Source organism: Nannospalax galili, unplaced genomic scaffold (assembly GCF_000622305.1).
Source record: "Nannospalax galili isolate Female #2095 unplaced genomic scaffold, S.galili_v1.0 scaffold686, whole genome shotgun sequence".
NCBI classification, from domain to species: domain Eukaryota; kingdom Metazoa; phylum Chordata; class Mammalia; order Rodentia; family Spalacidae; genus Nannospalax; species Nannospalax galili.
The window spans coordinates 513,989-531,593 of NW_008355472.1; the positions used below are offsets into that span (position 1 = coordinate 513,989).

General features: G+C 46.0%; 1 protein-coding gene across 2 annotated transcripts in view; it reads left to right on the plus strand.

Annotated features, from left to right (window-relative positions):
* Positions 1–16,953, plus strand: part of C2cd3 (C2 domain containing 3 centriole elongation regulator) — a 137,572-nt gene extending 120,619 nt beyond the window's left edge. For both annotated transcript variants that reach the window (XM_008852708.3, XM_029555885.1), the window contains exons 32-33: positions 328–439; positions 16,182–16,953. In XM_008852708.3, coding sequence (XP_008850930.1) covers positions 328–439; positions 16,182–16,328 — 259 coding nt within the window. In that variant the 3' untranslated portion in view covers positions 16,329–16,953. The remainder of the gene's footprint in view (positions 1–327; positions 440–16,181) is intronic.
* The last annotated feature ends 652 nt before the right edge of the window (positions 16,954–17,605 follow it).

The following is a 17,605-nucleotide window of genomic DNA, read 5'->3' on the forward strand; positions in this document are numbered from 1 at the left end:
GGGAGGGAGGAAGGAAGGAAGGAAGGAAGGAAGGAAGGAAGGAAGGAAGGAAGGAAGGAAGGAAGGAAGGAAGGGTGAGGAAGGAGGGGCCACATGGCTAAGATTAGGAAAGGTCTTCCTAGAGAAGAATGGGATTTGAGCCCACCCATAAAGTAAAGGCTGAAGAGAGAAGGGAAGGAGGAAGGACTGATTTGTTAGGCATGGGCAAGGGCTTCCAGCAAGGGAATCATCTGAAGATTAAGACAGAAAATATGAATGGTATGATTGAGGTCAGTAGAGATGTTGGTTCGACTTCTGGGCATTCTTGTCCCTTAACTACCATTACAGCCCAGAACCTGTCGTGGTGCCCAACTTCTTTTTGCCTCCCCAGCAGTTGGAGGCCTCTCTGCAGATGCTCTCACACTCCCCAGCTTTGCCACCACCAGCCACAGCAGACAAGGTAAGAGCAGCCACTGGTCTCCCTCTCCTGTCCAGTCAGCATCTCTTCCCTTATATAGCCCTTAGAGCTGCTCTGGGCCATCTCCCTGGAGAAGCTGCAGCAGTGGACGTTCCCCATGCTTGCTGAGCATCTCCAGTAAGACCAGCACTCTACACGGAGCTCAGGAAACATGAGGAAGAGCAAATGAATAAGATCAGAGCCTTGTCAGCTAAGACTGACATGTGGAGGTAAAAGCAGCACCGAAGCATAAAAGCAAGAGCCAGTAAGAATGCATGCTAAGTGCTGTGGGAACCCCAGCTAAGCAAAGGTGGGTACCAGGAGAGGACACCACAAATAGGACCGTGACAGCCCAGTAAGGTCAGGTGAAGAGCATCCCCGTTACTGCTCATTTACAGTAATCAGGCAGTTGGAACACTTCTACAAATCCCACCTATCCACTTTTCTGCCTTGACATAACACCTGATGTTTGTTGCAAGTGGCAAGAAAGTTATAATGAATATTCTTACCATCACCATACATGTTTGATTACCTATTTATATCAGGCATTCTACCAGATTGTGAGCCTATTAATAGTAAATGAGAGATAAATTATCTGTCTTCGTGGAGCACAAATCCTAAACAAGAAATAAAACACCCAGCTGAGTGTGGTGTTGCATACCTGTGATCCCAGTACTTGGGAGGTGGAGGCAGGAAGATCAGTAGCTACAGGTATGTAGGGGAGAAAGGAGCCTTGGAATGACACCGTGCAGACAGAATCCTGGGCTCCCGGTGAACTAGGCACAAAGCACCCACCCCACAATTTAAAAAAAAAATTTTCAGAGACCAATGTTAAGTTAAAAAGCAGAATGTGTTAGCTTGTTCATTGTGATAATAGCTTCCACTCAATACTTCCTTGGCTATTGCATGATTCTGGGTACCCTACATTTTCAAGCTTCTTTAACTCTCCCAGCAACCCAGTGGGATAGCTATCATTATAACCCCATTTAGCAGTTGAGTATATTATTGTACTGCTGTGACAAAATACCCAACATAAACAAAAGAGAAAAAACTTATTTTAGCTTATAGTTTTAGAGATTTTGGTCCACAGTCCTTGCCTCCATTGATTGTGAAGCAGAACACTATGGGGTGGGAACATGAGGCAGAAGCCACTCACCTCATGACAGGCAAAGAAGGACGATGGGACCAAGTGGAACCATCAAAACCTCAGTTGCTTCATCCAGTTAGGAAGCAAGCCTTCAGTGCATGAGACTTCACAGGGAATATCTCATAATCAAACCATAGCAATGAGGGAACTGAGGCTCAGAGCTCCTACATGTATCCACAAAGCATTACTAGCTATTCATAAAGAAACAAATGAACAAAGGCTAAATCTCTTGCTAGGGAGCTAGGGAATCTCAGGGGAATCTGTAAATAAATCCCAGTTTGTCTTTAAAATCTTCACCACTACCCCTCCCACTTCCTTTCTTTTCTATTGTTTTGGTTTTTCTTTGTTACTCTGTTTTGAGACTGGGCCTTATTCTATAGCCCAGGCTGGCCTGGAGCTCCTTCCCCCAGACTACTGGGTACTGGAATTACAGGCGTGCATCACCACACCCAGCACATACAGTATGTTTTTCCAGCCTATCAACCTTCTTTTAAATAGACTTCATTTAGCAGTTAATGTGTAAACATTTTATGTGCTTTTCCAAAAGCCATGTTAACAAAAGATACGGTCAGTTCAAAGTGTCCTGAGAGCCTGCTGTTAGAATTCTACACTTCAGGGCTGGAGAGACTGCTCAGTGGTTGAGTACTGGGTGCTCTTGCAGAGGATCTGGGTTCAATTCCCAGCACCTATATGGTGGCTAACAACAGTCCTTCAATTCCAAGGGATCCAGTGCCATGTCTGACTTCTTTGAGCATTGCATGACACAGATGCACTTACATACATGCAGTCAATATACTTATACACATAAAATAAAAATGAGGGCTGAAGAGATGGCTCAGCAGTTAAGAACACTGGTTGTTCTTGCAGAAGACCTGGATTCGAACCCCAGCACCCACATGGCAGCTTAACAACTGTCCGTAACTCAAGTTCCATGGGATCTGATGGCCTCTTTCCTCCACAGCATTGCACGACACGGGTGCACTTACCTGCATGCAGGCAATACACACATACACATAAAATAAAAATAATAAGATAATTTTTTTTAATTGAAAAAAAAACAATAAATAAAAATAATGAAAAAAATTTTTAAAGAATTCTATACTTCACCAGAGCCAACAGGCTGACAAATGATTGCTATTATGGTTGTAAAAAGAAGTCATCATGTCTGATACTTTTCCTGGTATCCTTCTCCTCTCCTTAATCTCCCCAGTACATTCCTAAGACATTCATTTGACAAGTAGCTCAATCTAAGGTCTCATAGGTCTGTTTTTATCATTTATAAATCTCTCCTAGCCGGACGTGGTGGCGCATGCCTGTAGTCCCAGCACTTGGGAGGCAGAGGCAGATGGATCTCTGAGTTCAAGGCCAGCCTGGTCTACATAGTTGTGTCCAGGACAGCTGGGGCTACAGGGAGACCCAGTCTCAAAAAAAAAAAAAAAAAAAAAAATCCTCTTCCAGGGGAGTAAAGACAACATTCTCTGTGTAGACACCTGTGCATTTCATTTCTGTGGTCTTCCAGCTCTGGCTCACCTCCTTCCTCTCTGCATTTTTTTCTTGCATTTCCCACAAGTGCCCAAGACATTTATGCTAGGATCTGGAGGCTGGGTCCAGGCTTTACAACAAGACGTTCATGGAATGAAATACACAAAATCTGCTAGTCGGTAACCAAGTGATCTGGGACAAGTGACTTGACCTTTTTGAGTCTGTGTCATTCTAAGTAACGTCAATCTAATGAGTAAGTAACTCAGAAGATGACAGTGAGAATTCAGTAGGCACACTTAAATCCCTCTCCCTGTTACCCTCCAGGCCAAGTAGGTGAAGGGTCAGTGAATCATCCCCTAAGAGAAAGAAGATCTGTGAGCCACAGTGTTTGAACTGCCAAGCAAAACTGCTGTTCTACATCTATGTTTGTACATTCATGATGTGCCTCCTTCCCGGGGACAGACTGTCTTTGGTCTTTCAGTACAAACTGCAAAGTGTGAGAGAGGAAAAGATAAATTTTCACTGCAGTTAAAGGACAAATCAAATTTCAGGAAGACAGCTCTCAGACTTTTCAGCCTTTCTTTCTTGCCAATAGCAAAACTCTATTGCTTGCTGCTCTCAGGGCCACATCTCTCCTCAGGCCTTCACTCTGGGTCCCAGTTAGGATAACCAGTGTCACCACAGTTTGCCCAGTTTCAGCACTGGAAGACCTCAGCCCAAGAAACCCTAGGAGATGAATAGTGCTGGCTAGCGCCCAGCCTCTAGCTGCTAGGCACATTTGTATCAGCAAGTTTGTTCAGGAGTTCACTGCTAGCAGGCCACTGGTACTGAACAACCCGAGTCAAACCGTGAGTGCATTTGGGGCACTACTGTGAAACTTGTCAAAACCAAAATGGAGTTGCCATGTCCAGCCCCATCAATATTAATAATACTAAAACAGGCTGTTATAAAGGAGGGATTTCATGCATGTGTGCCTGATAACAAGAACTGCCTCCTTGCACAAAGGCCACTGCAGCCTTATACAGAAAGTACTTCTGCAAGCACATCTATCCAGCACTATTTATTCAATTTTGGAACTGGTGTCACCAGTGGACACTCTTGTTATTAATCCCTATACCCCAAGATTATTATTCTGGTTTATTCTGTCCTCCTCGTTGACTTCAGAAGTTTCCCTGTGCCCTATCCTCCTGGGATACAATATGGTTTCCATGGTACATGGTCCACATTGCAGTGCTTCCTGCTTATTCCCAAATTAATATCATCATTCTTTAGAGTATAGCTAATAAATAGATACTGTTAACAAATAGAGATACCAGGCCAGCTGGGGCTATAGGGAGACCCTGTCTCAAAAAGACCAAAAAACCAAATAGAGATACCAAAAATAAAGAGAAAAATGTTTTTTCAAAATTTGGGGGTTTTGTCTTTTTTTTTTTTTAATAATTTCAATGGGTTGTCAGAACTTTGACTTTCTTATGCTTATTTTAGATATAATTGAGAATTACATTTGGCCAGGAATATCATAATTTCAAAGTTTGGAGTTTCTGAAAGTCTTTAAAATGGCCTCACTGGTCAACCAACCTAGCCAAAATAGACTTTTAAGCTTCCTGAGCAACCCTGTGTCAAAAAATACGATGGTAGCCAGACATGCTGACACATACTTTTGATCCCAGGGGGCAGAGGCAGATAGATCTCTGTGAGATCAAGACCAGCTGGGGCTACAGTGAGATCCTGTCTCAAAAAAACAAAAAAAAAAAAAAATTTTTTAAATAAGGTCGAGGGCAATAAAGGAAGACCCCAGCATTAACCTCAGGACTCCATACAGGCATATGCACACACATAGACAATGCCTCACTTTGAAGAATTTAAGATTTTAAAAAAACTCATTCCAATGTACTCACATATTTACTGTTTCTAGTGTACTTCATTCCTTCACATACTGATTTGTTTCTGGGACCATTTCCCTTCCGCCTGAAGAGCTTCCTTTAGAATTCCATATAACATGGACCTATTGATAACCAAGTCTCTCAGCTTCAACAGCCTAAAATACCTTTATTTTGAAACCTTTTTTTTTTTCACTGACTGTGGAACTCTAGCTTGGATTGTTGTTACTTTTAGCATTTTAGAGGTATTGTCCTAGAGACTAGAAATACAGCTAGGTTAATAGAGTGCTTACCTAGCACGTACAGAACTCTGGATTCAGTCCCCAGCACCACATAAACTAGGCACAGTGGCACATGCCTGTAATTCCAGGACTTGGTGGTTTGGAGGCAAGAGGATCAAGATCATTTCTGATACATGAGACCCTGTCTCAAAAATTAAATAAATAAATAAATAAATAAATAAATAAATTCCACTGTCTTTAGTCTTCCATTGTATGTAACACTTCCTGAGTGTTACATGGCCTTTATTCTTTAGCTACTTTTAAGATCTTGTCTCTTTCTCATTTCTGAATGGTGTGACTATATGCTCCTATTCCTAGAGGCAGGAGATGGACTAGAAAGGAGCAGCACCCACACCTTTAACAGTGTTGACAGGGCTTCAGGGTTCATTTTTATTGTGCTTCATTATTTATATTACATAGACTCATTGGTATGTGATGAAATCACAAAACTGTATGTAATTACAATTCTAATAATGATCAGATAACAAGCTGGAGACACCAACCGCTTCCAAAAATGTGGCTATGAATATGGAACAGAAAAATAGGACAGTGGCTGACATGTGAGATCAAGGGAAGGTTTTTTTGCTTTTTTAAACGCGAGGAGAGCTGCAGTTGTCTGTAGAGAAATGAAGGGGAAGATGAGAGGAAAGACTAGAAAGGCAGTCCCTGGGTCAGAGAGGCGGAGGTCCGGGGCACATGTGGACTGTTGACCTTACAAGGAGAAAAAGAAAAGTCACCCTGCAACATGAAGACAAGAGAGGACCCGAGATTTGGTGACAGGATTGCCCACCTGATGGGAACTCATGTTTTCTCAGTAATGTTTCAGGCAATCCACAGCTCCACATGAGAGACAGGGAAGGGAAGAGCCCAGTCCCATGCCTCCATTTGTAGATTCCATCTGTTCTGCCTCCTGAAGCTGAGAAGTATTTTGAAAGACTACTTATTCTCTCCAACCTGTGTCCTAGGACTGCTGTACCATTGCCAGCCTGCTTCCAGGCCAAGCCTAGGATCCCAAAATGAGTTTGCAGGTTAATTACTCTGATTTATCCTCAAGATCCAAGAGAGAGCCTAGTCCTTCATTCTATGTAGAAATGAGGCACCCAAACCCAGGAGCCTCCAATACAGTCTCCCTGGCAAGCATTTGTGAAGCAGCTTTCCCTTACCCTCTCCCACTATGTAGTGCTGTAGCTGTCTTTGTGACAACAGGTCTTTCTCAGTTTGCTCCCTTGGCCGTCAGTTGGGCTATCAAGCCTTACAGGGTGGCAGTACTCTATAGCAAGCGCCACAATATAGAGCATAGCGGCCGGCCCTTCATTCTCCCACCCTATGACTGCTCATCTGCTTGCCGTCTCTTCAAGAAGGAAAGGAGAGAAGGGTGGCTGGCCCAGCAGGACCCTGGAAAGCCACCTGGTACACAGGCTTTCATTCCTCAGGAATCAAGTTGCACTGCCTCTACTGCCTCCTCCCTCTTTGAAATAAACTCTTTACTGGGATGTGTTGGTTATATTTAAGTTAGGTCTGGTTCTTTTTACTAGCTTCTAGGGAAAACTTACCTGCTTGCCTAAAGGGGAGAAGAGAAGTCATAAGAACAGTAGCAATTTACATGTTTTCTTCAGCTTGTCTTCTGCTCCTATGGGGTTTTTCTCTTGAGAACATCTTGACCACTCTGATTACTTCAGTGTTACTAATTCTTTTATTACTGTTCACTGACTTTCAAATTAGCTCTAGACTGTCTTCCCCTGCTGCAGATGCATATAGATTGGATTGGATCCTAGATGTCATGTTTTTGACTTGGCACAAATAATTCATTATGTCCTAAACTTGAACTTGCCACCTTCTTTGGTATGCCCCCTCCACTGTCTGCATTCCTTCTCATAGAAATGCAGTCACTGTGTTATTCCTGCCAGCACAGGGGTCACCTGTCACTCCTTCACAGCCTATGACCCCCAGCCATTCCTGCCTGCCAAGTCTACCCCTACTCCAAACCCACTCACTTCTCACCATTGCTTTGTCCAGCCCTGGGCCTCACTCCTTCACAGTTTTTTTTGTTTGTTTGTTTGTTTTTGGTCTTTTTGAGACAGGGTCTCCCTCTAGCCCCAGCTGTCCTGGAACTCACTATGTAGACCACGCTGGCCTTGAACTTAGAGATCCGCCTGCCTCTGCCTCCCAAGTGCTGCAATTAAAGGCGTGCGCCACCATGCCCAGCTCCTTCACACTTTCTACCACCACCATTCTCTGGACTGCAGCCTGTATGAACTCACGCCAGTCACACTTGGCACCCCACTTTACAACTGTAGAACAGAGGAAAAGGGCACTCTTTAAGGCTGTCAGAATCCGAAAATACTGTTTCTAACCCAGCTTCCAGTCCCAGTCCTCGGTTTCTTGACTTCCAAGGGGCATGTGGCACAGTTGGTCAGTCCTGCCTGCTTTTTCTTCATGTGTTCTTGGGTATCACTGCTGGGTTTCTCCCTCTCTCGTTACTTCTCTTGCAGCCAGAAGTCTAAGTCTCCTCGTTCCCCCGCCCCTTTTTTTTTTTTTTTTTTTTGTTTTTTTTGAGACAGGGTCTCCCTGTACCCCCAGCTGTTCTGGAACTCACTACGTAGACCAGAGGCTGTCCTTGGACTTACAGAGATCCGCCTGCCTCTGCCTCCCAAGTGCTGGGATTAAAGGCGTGCGCCACCATGCCCGGCTTTTTATTATTTTTATTTTATGTGTATGTGTGTATTGCCTGCATGTAGGTGAGTAACCCGTGTCATGCAGTGCCCACAGAGGTCAGAAGAGGCGTGCGGATCCCCTGGGACTGGAGTTACAGACAGTTGTTAGCTGCCATGTGGGTGCTGGGATTGGAACCTGGGTCTTCTGTAAGAACAACCAGTGTTCAAGGCTGGAGAGATGGCTCAGCAGTTAAGAATACTGGTTATTTTTGCAGAAGACCCAGGTTTGAATCCCAGCACCCACATGGCAGCTAACAACTGTCTGTAACTCCAGTCCCAGGCGATCCGACAGCCTCTTCTGACCTCCACAGGCATTGCTGGACACGGGTGCACTTACCTACATGCAGGCAATACACGCATACACATAAAATTTAAAAAAGAAATAAAATTGTTTAAAAAAAAGAACAACCAGTGTTCTTAACCATTGAACCATCTCTCCAGCCCCTTCCCCCATTTCTTAATATAGGGGTGCCCAGCGCATTGTCTCCAAGATTCCTCTAATGAGCCTTATTTTCAAGGTGACCCTGTCCTGCCTCAAACCTTTTGGTTCCTGCTAAAGGCTGGGTGTGGTAGCCAGATCACCTGACTCTCCATTTCTGTGTTGGACCATGGTCCTAGAATCAGCACTTAGATATCTGCTAGATATCTTGCTCTAGTTGAGGCCTAAAACTGAACTCCAGATTTATTTCCAAATCTGCTCCTCCCTCATTCTTACCATCTAGTTTAGTTGTTCAGACCAAAGTTCTTAAAACCCTCCCAATGCCTCTGTTCACAGTGAACCAAAAGATTCTAGCAGCTGTAACTTTAGAGTGTACCCTAGCCTGACTGCTCACCATTCCTCCCGTTAGCCGCCTACTCTGAGCCATCACTGACCCTTACTGGTATTATTGCAGGACCTTCCTCCTCACTTGTTTCAGCTTCTGTCCCATCCTTGGAAGCCCATTCTCCATGCAGCATATGTTCATCTTTTTTATTTTTTCTCTCTTTCTGAGACAGGGTCTCCCTGTAGCCCCAGCTGCCCTGGAACTCACTACGTAGACCAGGCTGGCCTTGAACTCACAGATATCCGCCTGTCTGCCTGTCTCTGCCTCCGGAGTGCTGGGATTAAAGGCGTGCACCACCACGCCCAGCCTTGTTCATCTTTTAAGAGGTTGAATGAATCATGTGACTTCTCTGTTCAGAATCCTCCAGTTCTTTTTAGTGAGTAGGACAGTGAAAACTGAGTCTGAGGACAGGCTGGAATAGGAAAGTAGCTTTGGCTTAAACGTGATCTGCACCTCTTTTGGCAGATGTGCAAAAGCCACAATTCTAGTAGGTACAGGGGAAGACAGAAAGTAACCCTGGCCCCCTCTTCGCAGAGCTTCCAACTGCATAGTGGAGTCAGCTTTCCATCTAAGTACCAACTGGATAGGAGCTGCCTGCTATCTAAAACAGCCAGACCCTGCATTTTTTTATTTGAACAGTGCCAGGATCAAGCCCAGGGACTTCTACATGCTAAATGGCTGCTCTACCAGAACCACATTCCTAGCCTGAACTCCCAGTACTTGCAGAACACTTGCAGACTTTCTCAAATATCATTTGCCTCTATTCGCACTTCAGTGAAAACAAAGGCAAGAGTGAATAAGGACTGTGTTACGGGGCTTGAGAAGTGAGCAAATGTGAAAGAAAGGCTTTGAGAATTGTAGATTTGGAGAGAAGAAAGCTTGGGAAATAAACAAAACTTAGCAGTGGGTTGCTGGAGAGGAGAGAAGGGCCTGGGCTGAAACAGGACAGGCTCAGAATTAAAGCAAAGAGCAAGAAGCAGCCTGTCCTCTGAGCCTTGGCCTCTCTGTCCTGCCTACGCACTAGTTCTTTCCCAGGAGATGAGTGCTGTCTTGTTCTGTGCCTTCCCCTATTAAGCCCTGCTTACCTCATGAGCAGCCCCTCAGGTTAACCACAGAATGGGCCCAGAAACAGCTCTTCATAAGCAATGAGTGTAGGGGACAGGAGGAAGAAGACAAGGCCAGGAATGACTACCCTAGAGGCCTGGAGTTATCTACCTCCATTCAGCCAGACCCCAGCATTGCCAAGGATCAAGGTGCTCCAGTCCAGGGGGCAAGCTGAATCACTAGTCATGGTTCTGCTGGCTTTCTGAGTCTTGGACCCCTCTGGCCTAGGGAGGTAACAGACTTAATTTTTTTTTCTTGGTTTTTTTTGTTGTTGGTTTTTTTTTTGTCTTGTTTTGTTTTTTTGTCTGTTTGAGATAGGGTCTCCCTGTAGCCCCAGCTGTCCTGGAACTCACTGTGTAGACCAGGCTGGCCTCAAACTCACAAAGATCTGCCTGCCTCTGCCTCCCAAGTGCTGGGATTAAAGGCTTGTGCCACCATGCCTGGCCTCTTCTTGGTCTTTTTTGAGACAGGGTCTCCCTATAGTCCCAGCTGGCCTGGAATTCTCTGTGTAGACCAGGCTAGCCTGGAACTCTCTGTAGACCAGGCTGGCCTTGAACTCATAGGGATCTGCCTGCCTCTGCTTCCTGAGTGCTGCACTAAAGGTGTGTGCCACCACACCCAGCCAGACTTGATTTTTTTATAGAAACACGACTTGACAATCCAGACAACCCAAATTTAAAGCTTGGCTTTGCCATTGACTAGCCTTATAACCTGGGACAAGTTGCCTGGCTATGTGTTTTCTATATCTGAAAAGTGGACATAAATAGAACCTGCCACCTAGAATTGCTTATGGATTGACATGGTCAGGTATGCAATGCATTTAGGACAGTTATTGGCATTTAACATAGTAAGTACCATAAGAGTGTTAACTAGATTATTTTTATTATCATTATTACCCATCCTCTTCCCTCATAAGCTGTTCTGTTGTGGCATATATGGAGGAGAAGGAGGTAACAGTAGGTCAGAAATAATGGAAGATAGGGAGGTGATCCAAAGCTTAGAGCCAGGGGGTGCTGGGAAAGTAGATTCTGCAGGGGAGTCCCCAGAAGTCTGGAGAGCAGTTCCCTGAGCTGTTAGCAGTTGGCTGTGTGCAGTTCAGACCCTGAGTTAGAGGCCCATACCAAGGGTAGAGCCCTAGCCACAGCAGTCACTGCCTGTCATTGAGCTTAAGGCTTTGACTCTGCTCTTCTCCCTAGAGCCAAGGAATTTTCCTATCCCTTGGTTTCTTCTCCATAAGCACTATGGTAACTGGAAAGCACATAGGCCTCCACAGAGTGACCAAACCATTCCAGAAAGAGGGCAGATCCAAGGGAACTTCCGGAGCTCAGGGCCCTCTCATCTCAAACTGGGGGCCAGGCCTGATGGCTAAGCTGCCCCTCTTGGTTTGCAAGAGGCCCTGACTTGTTGCCTCATTTCTTTTAGCCACCAAGTCCTTAGCCTTCTTCAGAGCCCAAGAGGAGATGTAAAGGTCACAGGGTTTCTGCTAAAGGCTACCAAAAACATTTGGAAAGAGACGAGCAACTGGCCAAGGGTATACAGGAGTCAGGGAGAGCAGCCAGAATTGGCTGGTACGTAGACTGACCCAGACAGCAAGTTGATGGATGTCTTCCAGGAAGGGACCTTACAGGCCTGCTGGCAGGTGCTAGGCTCAAGTCTTGACTTGAGCTGCTCTTGGGACAGTGTGTAGGAGAAGCCAGGAGTTCTGCCAGGAGTATCACTCTAACCCTTCCCTCTCTGGAGTCTAGACTTTAGAGACCTTTCAGTGGGTTGAGGAGTCTTGCTCTTCTGGACCCCTTCATTATGAATACTGAGGCCCCTCACCTACTGGTTGAGGGAATGAGCCTGGGCCCTATGGATTGGGCCTGTCAAGGATGGCTTCTCAGAGGGACAGAAGTATTGGGGAGGGAGCACAGGTACTAAGAGCTCCACAAGCAGAGGAATTCCTAACACAGGAATGGAGAGTGAGCTCAGAGCAGGCCAGTCATGCCACATCTGGGTTGGCTCAGTCAGATCCAGATTTGCTCTCAGGGCTAGGCCTCTGGTCAGTGTCTTGTCCCCACTTCCCCTGCCCCTAGCTGTAGTTGCTAAGCTCACTGCTGACCAAGGAAGTCTTGTCACTGCCTTAGGAAAGGACAGTGGGAGCGGCCTCAGAGGAAGGCAGCCAGCCAAGGGGGTAAAAGTTGAGTGCGGCCAACAGCTGTGTGGAGGCCTCACCCTCTGAAGCAGCAGCCCAGCTCGCCAGCCTGAGTGAGGCAGCTATTTACTTTCAGTTTTTATCTCTACAGTGTTTTTCCAGCTCCTGATTCAGTGCTTATATCACATAAGGGAGCTGTACTGGAAAAGAACAGAACTTCAGCCATAAATGCAGACCAGAGGCTCGCTAAAGGCCAGTGGAGTACGAGCACTTAGCCTAGCACTAAGCATGCTTTGGAGAGATTTGTACTCTAGCTCTGCCCCTGACCTGTGGAACATAACCTTTTGCCTGAGATGGGAACAGCAAAGCTTTGCTTTGATCTGGCATCCTCAGCTGAGGTCCACCCTAGCTCCAGTGTAGCCCCTGTGCTTTGCAAAATGTGCCTGACCGAACCTCAGTCATATCTGAATTTGAGCTTTACAACTGACTTGAATCAAGAAAACCAAACAGACCTTAATTAGCTCCATTTGGTCCTAAGCAAGTGGGACAGGTCATTTTGGCCACAGACTAACACTCCCTCCACATATCCTACTACCTCCCCTTTGAGAAAGGGCTAGAGATAGCTTGAAGTGTAGGGAAAGGCCTCTGCACCCACCACTCCCTAGGAGCACATGGCCTATGATGGGGATCCATCCAGAGCTGTAGAGAAGACCCAGAACAGAAACTAAGATCAGATCACATTTCAGACCAGAGAGAAGAGCTAGACCCTTTTCTGAGCCCTTGAAGAAGCAGCTGTAGAAGGCTGGCCAAAGAAAGAGCCAGAATCCAGACCCAGAGAGAAAGTAACTTGTCCCAAAAACCGCTTAGTGAAATAGTAGAGTCAAAACCAGAACTAACTCTACAGCCTGTTATTAGCTTCTTGATTTGTGGGAACCCTAGGAAGCCCCACATTTTCCTTCTACCACCACTCCTTCCATGGGCTTTATTTTCTCCAGAGCAGAGCTCCACCTTTGGCACTGAGTGTTCCTTTATGACACCTCCTTGCCAGGGAGGCTTCCCATGTTCATAGCAAGTCCAAGTGCCCAGAAAAGAGCAGGCCCCTGTGTGGAAGAGCATGAATTTAATGGGAGATCTAGTGAAACAGGCTGCGAGGCCCTGGCCTCCTGCTTTGCCTGACACCCAGGCCACAGTGAGGTGTCAGAGATCTGTCTGCCTTTCTCTCTCTCTCTCTCTCTCTCTCTCTCTCTCTCTCTCTCTCTCTCTCTCTCTCTCTCTCACCAACCTGCCCTTGTCCACCAGCAAGGCTCTTCCTAGATCAGTTTATTGAAGTCAAAGAAGAATAGTCAGACTTTTCCCTCAGATACTCAAGCAGCTTGAGCAGACCCAGCTCCTCTTTCTAGCTCTGTCTTCTGCTGTGGTTCATTCCTGCAGTCAGCCCCAGCCCCTCTGCTCTGTTAGGAAAGAAATTCCTTCTCTGCACCTTCACTCAAGCTGAGCCTCTGTTTGCCATCCTCTCCATCTCACTCTGTTCAGACTCCACCTTCATGGTTTTTTCAAGTCCCTTTCCAGAGACTCTACCCCATGTATGACACCCACGGTCTAGAGTCCAAAGGCTCTGCAGCCGCTGAAGTTCTGATCCTGTCTCCATGTAGGCTCCTCCTGCCTCAGGAAAGTTGACGGCTTATGCAAAGCTCTTGCCCACATTAGTTCATTTATGTATGTATTCATTTGTTCATTCGTTTATTGTGCATATCCCCCAAACAGGAGTGTGGGAATGTTTCAGAGGAATGGCTAGTATATTTGGTGGTATTCCCACTCTGGACAGTTTCCTCTCCACACAGTTACACATTTTATGGTGACAACTCTGATAAAGAAAGATCCTTTACTACTTACTAATCAAGATATTTATTAAACCCTTTTAAAGTCAACAAAACCCAAATGCTACTGAGTTCTCTTTTTCTACTCCCCTGCACACAGAGCCAAATTCTGTCCCTGTCCTGGGCCCTAGGCCTGCACTATACAGATAAGGCCTCCTGGGACACTGGGCCTGGGTGTGGGTGCTTAGCTGAACCAGCCACCCTGGCCATAGGCCCAGGGAAAATAGGGCCCAGCCAGCAGCTGCAGGCCTGTACACATGCCCTTTCTCATAATGGGTGGCCTTGCTTCCACTCCAGCTCACTGAAACTCTGCCTATCTTGGAGCTGAGCACCCTCTGAAGCCTACCCAGACTTTCCCATTTCTTACTAATTACTCCTTTCTCCATTCTCCCAAGCTCCAAGGCTCATCTCTGACTGCCTAGGTCAGTGTTTGCCTCCCTTCTAGCATGAGCAGTTCTGTGAGGACAGGAGCCGTGTCTGCCTGTTATCCATAAGAGTGGATCAGATGGATTAGATCCTAGGCTTCTGAAAGCCTTGGTGAGCCACCAGCAGAAGTCTGTGATGGTCGTCTTATGAACTGAGCAGACCTATGAAAGTCTCTCCAAAGTGGAGAATAAGAAAGATCTCATTGGAGGTTTTGACAAATGATCAAAGACCAAGGCCTGTTTTCCCATCTGGCTTATAAAACAAATACCTCTAGTTCCCTATACTGTAGCAGATAAAAAAAAAAAAAAAGATGGAATGTAAGCTATAGCTAGTGACCCAGAACATCTATACTACAGCCAGAGGACTGAATTGTGTCATCTCTAAACACCAAATACCTCAGGATCTTGGGAATAGAGGAATACAGAAGCTTAAAGTCCCACAGAGACCCTGAGAGGATTTTAGCACAAACCTGCCACACAGCAGACCACCAGCCACTCGTTCTAGAAAGATTAAGGCATTTACTGCAAGAGGCAGTCTCCTCCCCACCTGATTTAAGTCGAGTTACCATGACTTAGTCTACTCATTCACTGGTCTAATAGCTTCCAAGTCCTGATCTTGACCTGGCCCACCATGGGTTATGTATGTCCTACCCACCAGTCTATGCCCTGCAGGGGTGCCTAGCCTGGAGCAGAGGGCAGGAAGATGCCGGCCTCCCCTGGCCTGAGGCATTATTTTGGAAGGAAGAACTGCAAACTGAACAACCAGTGACTTCCTTCTTCCCTTTAGCCTAGACCTGCCTAGAAGACAGAGCTGAACCTTCTAGTCTCTGCTCTGCAGCCCAACTCCAGCACTGCTTATTCTTGGTTGTTAGGAAAGCCTGCCTGAGGACCAATGGTGCCGAGGGCCTGCTCATATTGTCCTCACTGCCTTGACAATTAGAGTTTGAGTCTGGCAGGGGACCCTCCTGATTGCCCAGTCCCTTTGTTTGTGGTTGAAAAACTAAAGCAGTAGAAAAAGAGATTCCCAACTCCCTTATCTCGTTCTGACTGCTACTCTCACTGTTTGAGTTGATCACACTGTCTCCCCTCTGTTTAACTCTGTGCTCTAAAAACAGAAACTAAGTTCTGTTCACTTCTGCCTCCCTTTGACTGTAGACATTACTGGAGAGAGGAAGGAAAGATGGTATTACTCACTGCTACTCACCCTGAAGGAACTCTAACTAGACCTGGTTCCCACTAGCATGCTTACAGGGTGCAAGCTAGTCCCAGACTCTAACTTCTGTCCCCGTCTCTGGGGAGATGAGGGTAATATGGTGCAGTCTCAGTGTTCCATCAGCTTAGGAAGATCTGAGCTCATGGGATATGGGGACAGGGAAGAGATCTACCCATAGGAAGTCAGCGCATTTACCAAAGTAGCAATGGGAACATGCTTCATTCACCTGGAAGCTCCAGGAACTCAGGGCTGCATGCAGAATATACTAACCAATATCCTCCCCCAGGAGTTGGGTATAGTCTCAGGCCACACGTGGATGGTCCCATCTCAGGACAATGACCTGTCCAGAATCATGTAGCAAGAGTAGGAATGAGTCTTTAAACCTCTTCTGGAGGTGGTACTCTCCTCCTCCTGAGGTACAGAAAGTCTGAGCTGGGGCTCTGTACTTGGAGCTTCAAGACCTGAATTCCACCTGAACTCTGGGGAGAATGCTATCCGGACCTCATGATGTTGAGGCAAAGCTTCAATGAGATAAGGCATATAAAGTTGTTTGCAAACCAGTCACCTCTGCATAGGTGTTATCCAAAGGACCAAGAGGAGCCAAAATCACCCACTGGCAATGCTATATCCTCAGTGCTAATCTAGCTGACTTCCTCCTCTCCAGGACAAGAGTGAAGCCACCAAGGGAGCCCTCTTCCAGAGACCTTGTCGCCCCAGACCTAACTCGCTTCCTCCCAACCTGCCTGAGGAAGAAACTCGAAGGATTGCGCGAATATTTTCGTCCCGGTACTCTAAGACTGATGAAGCGTGAGGGACTAATGGAAGGGGCTACTAGCCAACCTCCCTCAGCTTTGTGCAGCTTGCAAAAGGCACCAAGTCTGCTTCCTTCGGGCCCTGAGGCCACTACCAGCCTAATCCACAGGCACTTTGAGACCCAATCAGCCAGGACTAGAGGAGTGTCCCAAATCACCTGTATCCAGGACCTCAACTTCTTTAATGAAGCAAAGGCTAGAAATAAAATGGATCCCAGTGCCCAAGTGGCCTAAGCAGGCATCTCTGAGCAGAGAAACTCCTCCAGTGTCTTTGACACAACCTGCTGCTCACCAGAGCCCCCTGCCCCCTGCCTAAATAAGGCAGAGTTTTTTTCTTTTTTTCTTTTTTTTTTTTTTTTGCCTTAAATAGTAGAGCCTGGGGAAGGAGAAATGTGTGCATAGCTAAGAAAATCCCAGGGACCTGCCCTGCTCATCTGATTGGAAATGAGGGTGCCTTATAAATTATTCTTACGCTATGTTGAATTAATCGAAGAGGAGGAAATCACCCTCCTTTAAACTGTATATTTGATTATCTAAATCTAACCATGTTTTTAACTTATTGTTTTTACTCAGCTCTGAAATTCACTGTTCTTACCTGTGTTTGAATAAAATGCTACTGGTATTTATCTTGTACACAAGCATTTCCTGGGTTGGTCACTGGGATGGAAGTGCTAGAACTTTTATATTTTACATAAAGAAAGGTCGACAACCATTTAGCCCCCAACACAGCCATTTGGAACAAGGGACCAGGATCATTCTGAGATTTCTGAGCTTCTCCAAGCATCAGATTGGTCCAGAGTAGAGAGACACAAACATTTCCTTTCTTTGGGTTGTTTTGGTTTGTCTGTTGTCATTTTGGGTTTTTCCTTGTATTTCTTTTCCTTTGATAGTTCTTGAACTCTATCAGCAAAGTGAAAGCTTCTCTAGGAACTTGTCCCTCAGAGTCCCCTATGTCTCTTGGAAGGACATCTCTGTCAGGCCTCAACCACTTGAGCAGCTACCATAAACAAAGCCCTCGGGATAATTCAGAAGGGGCCAAGATATACAGCACAGGCTGGGTGACAGGGTTGGCCTGCTTGTTACCCTAAGCATGTGTCATTTCACTCAAGACTTAAAAATAATTCTACACCCTAGTCATTGATCTCCCTCTCATAGTTAAACTCAGGGTCAAAGAAGTCCAGTGTTTTGACTCTGTGTAGCTAGAAAGTGAGTCACAACAATAGGATAGCCCCAGAGATACAGGATTCAGTGACCAGAGCAGGCTAAGTGTTCTGAG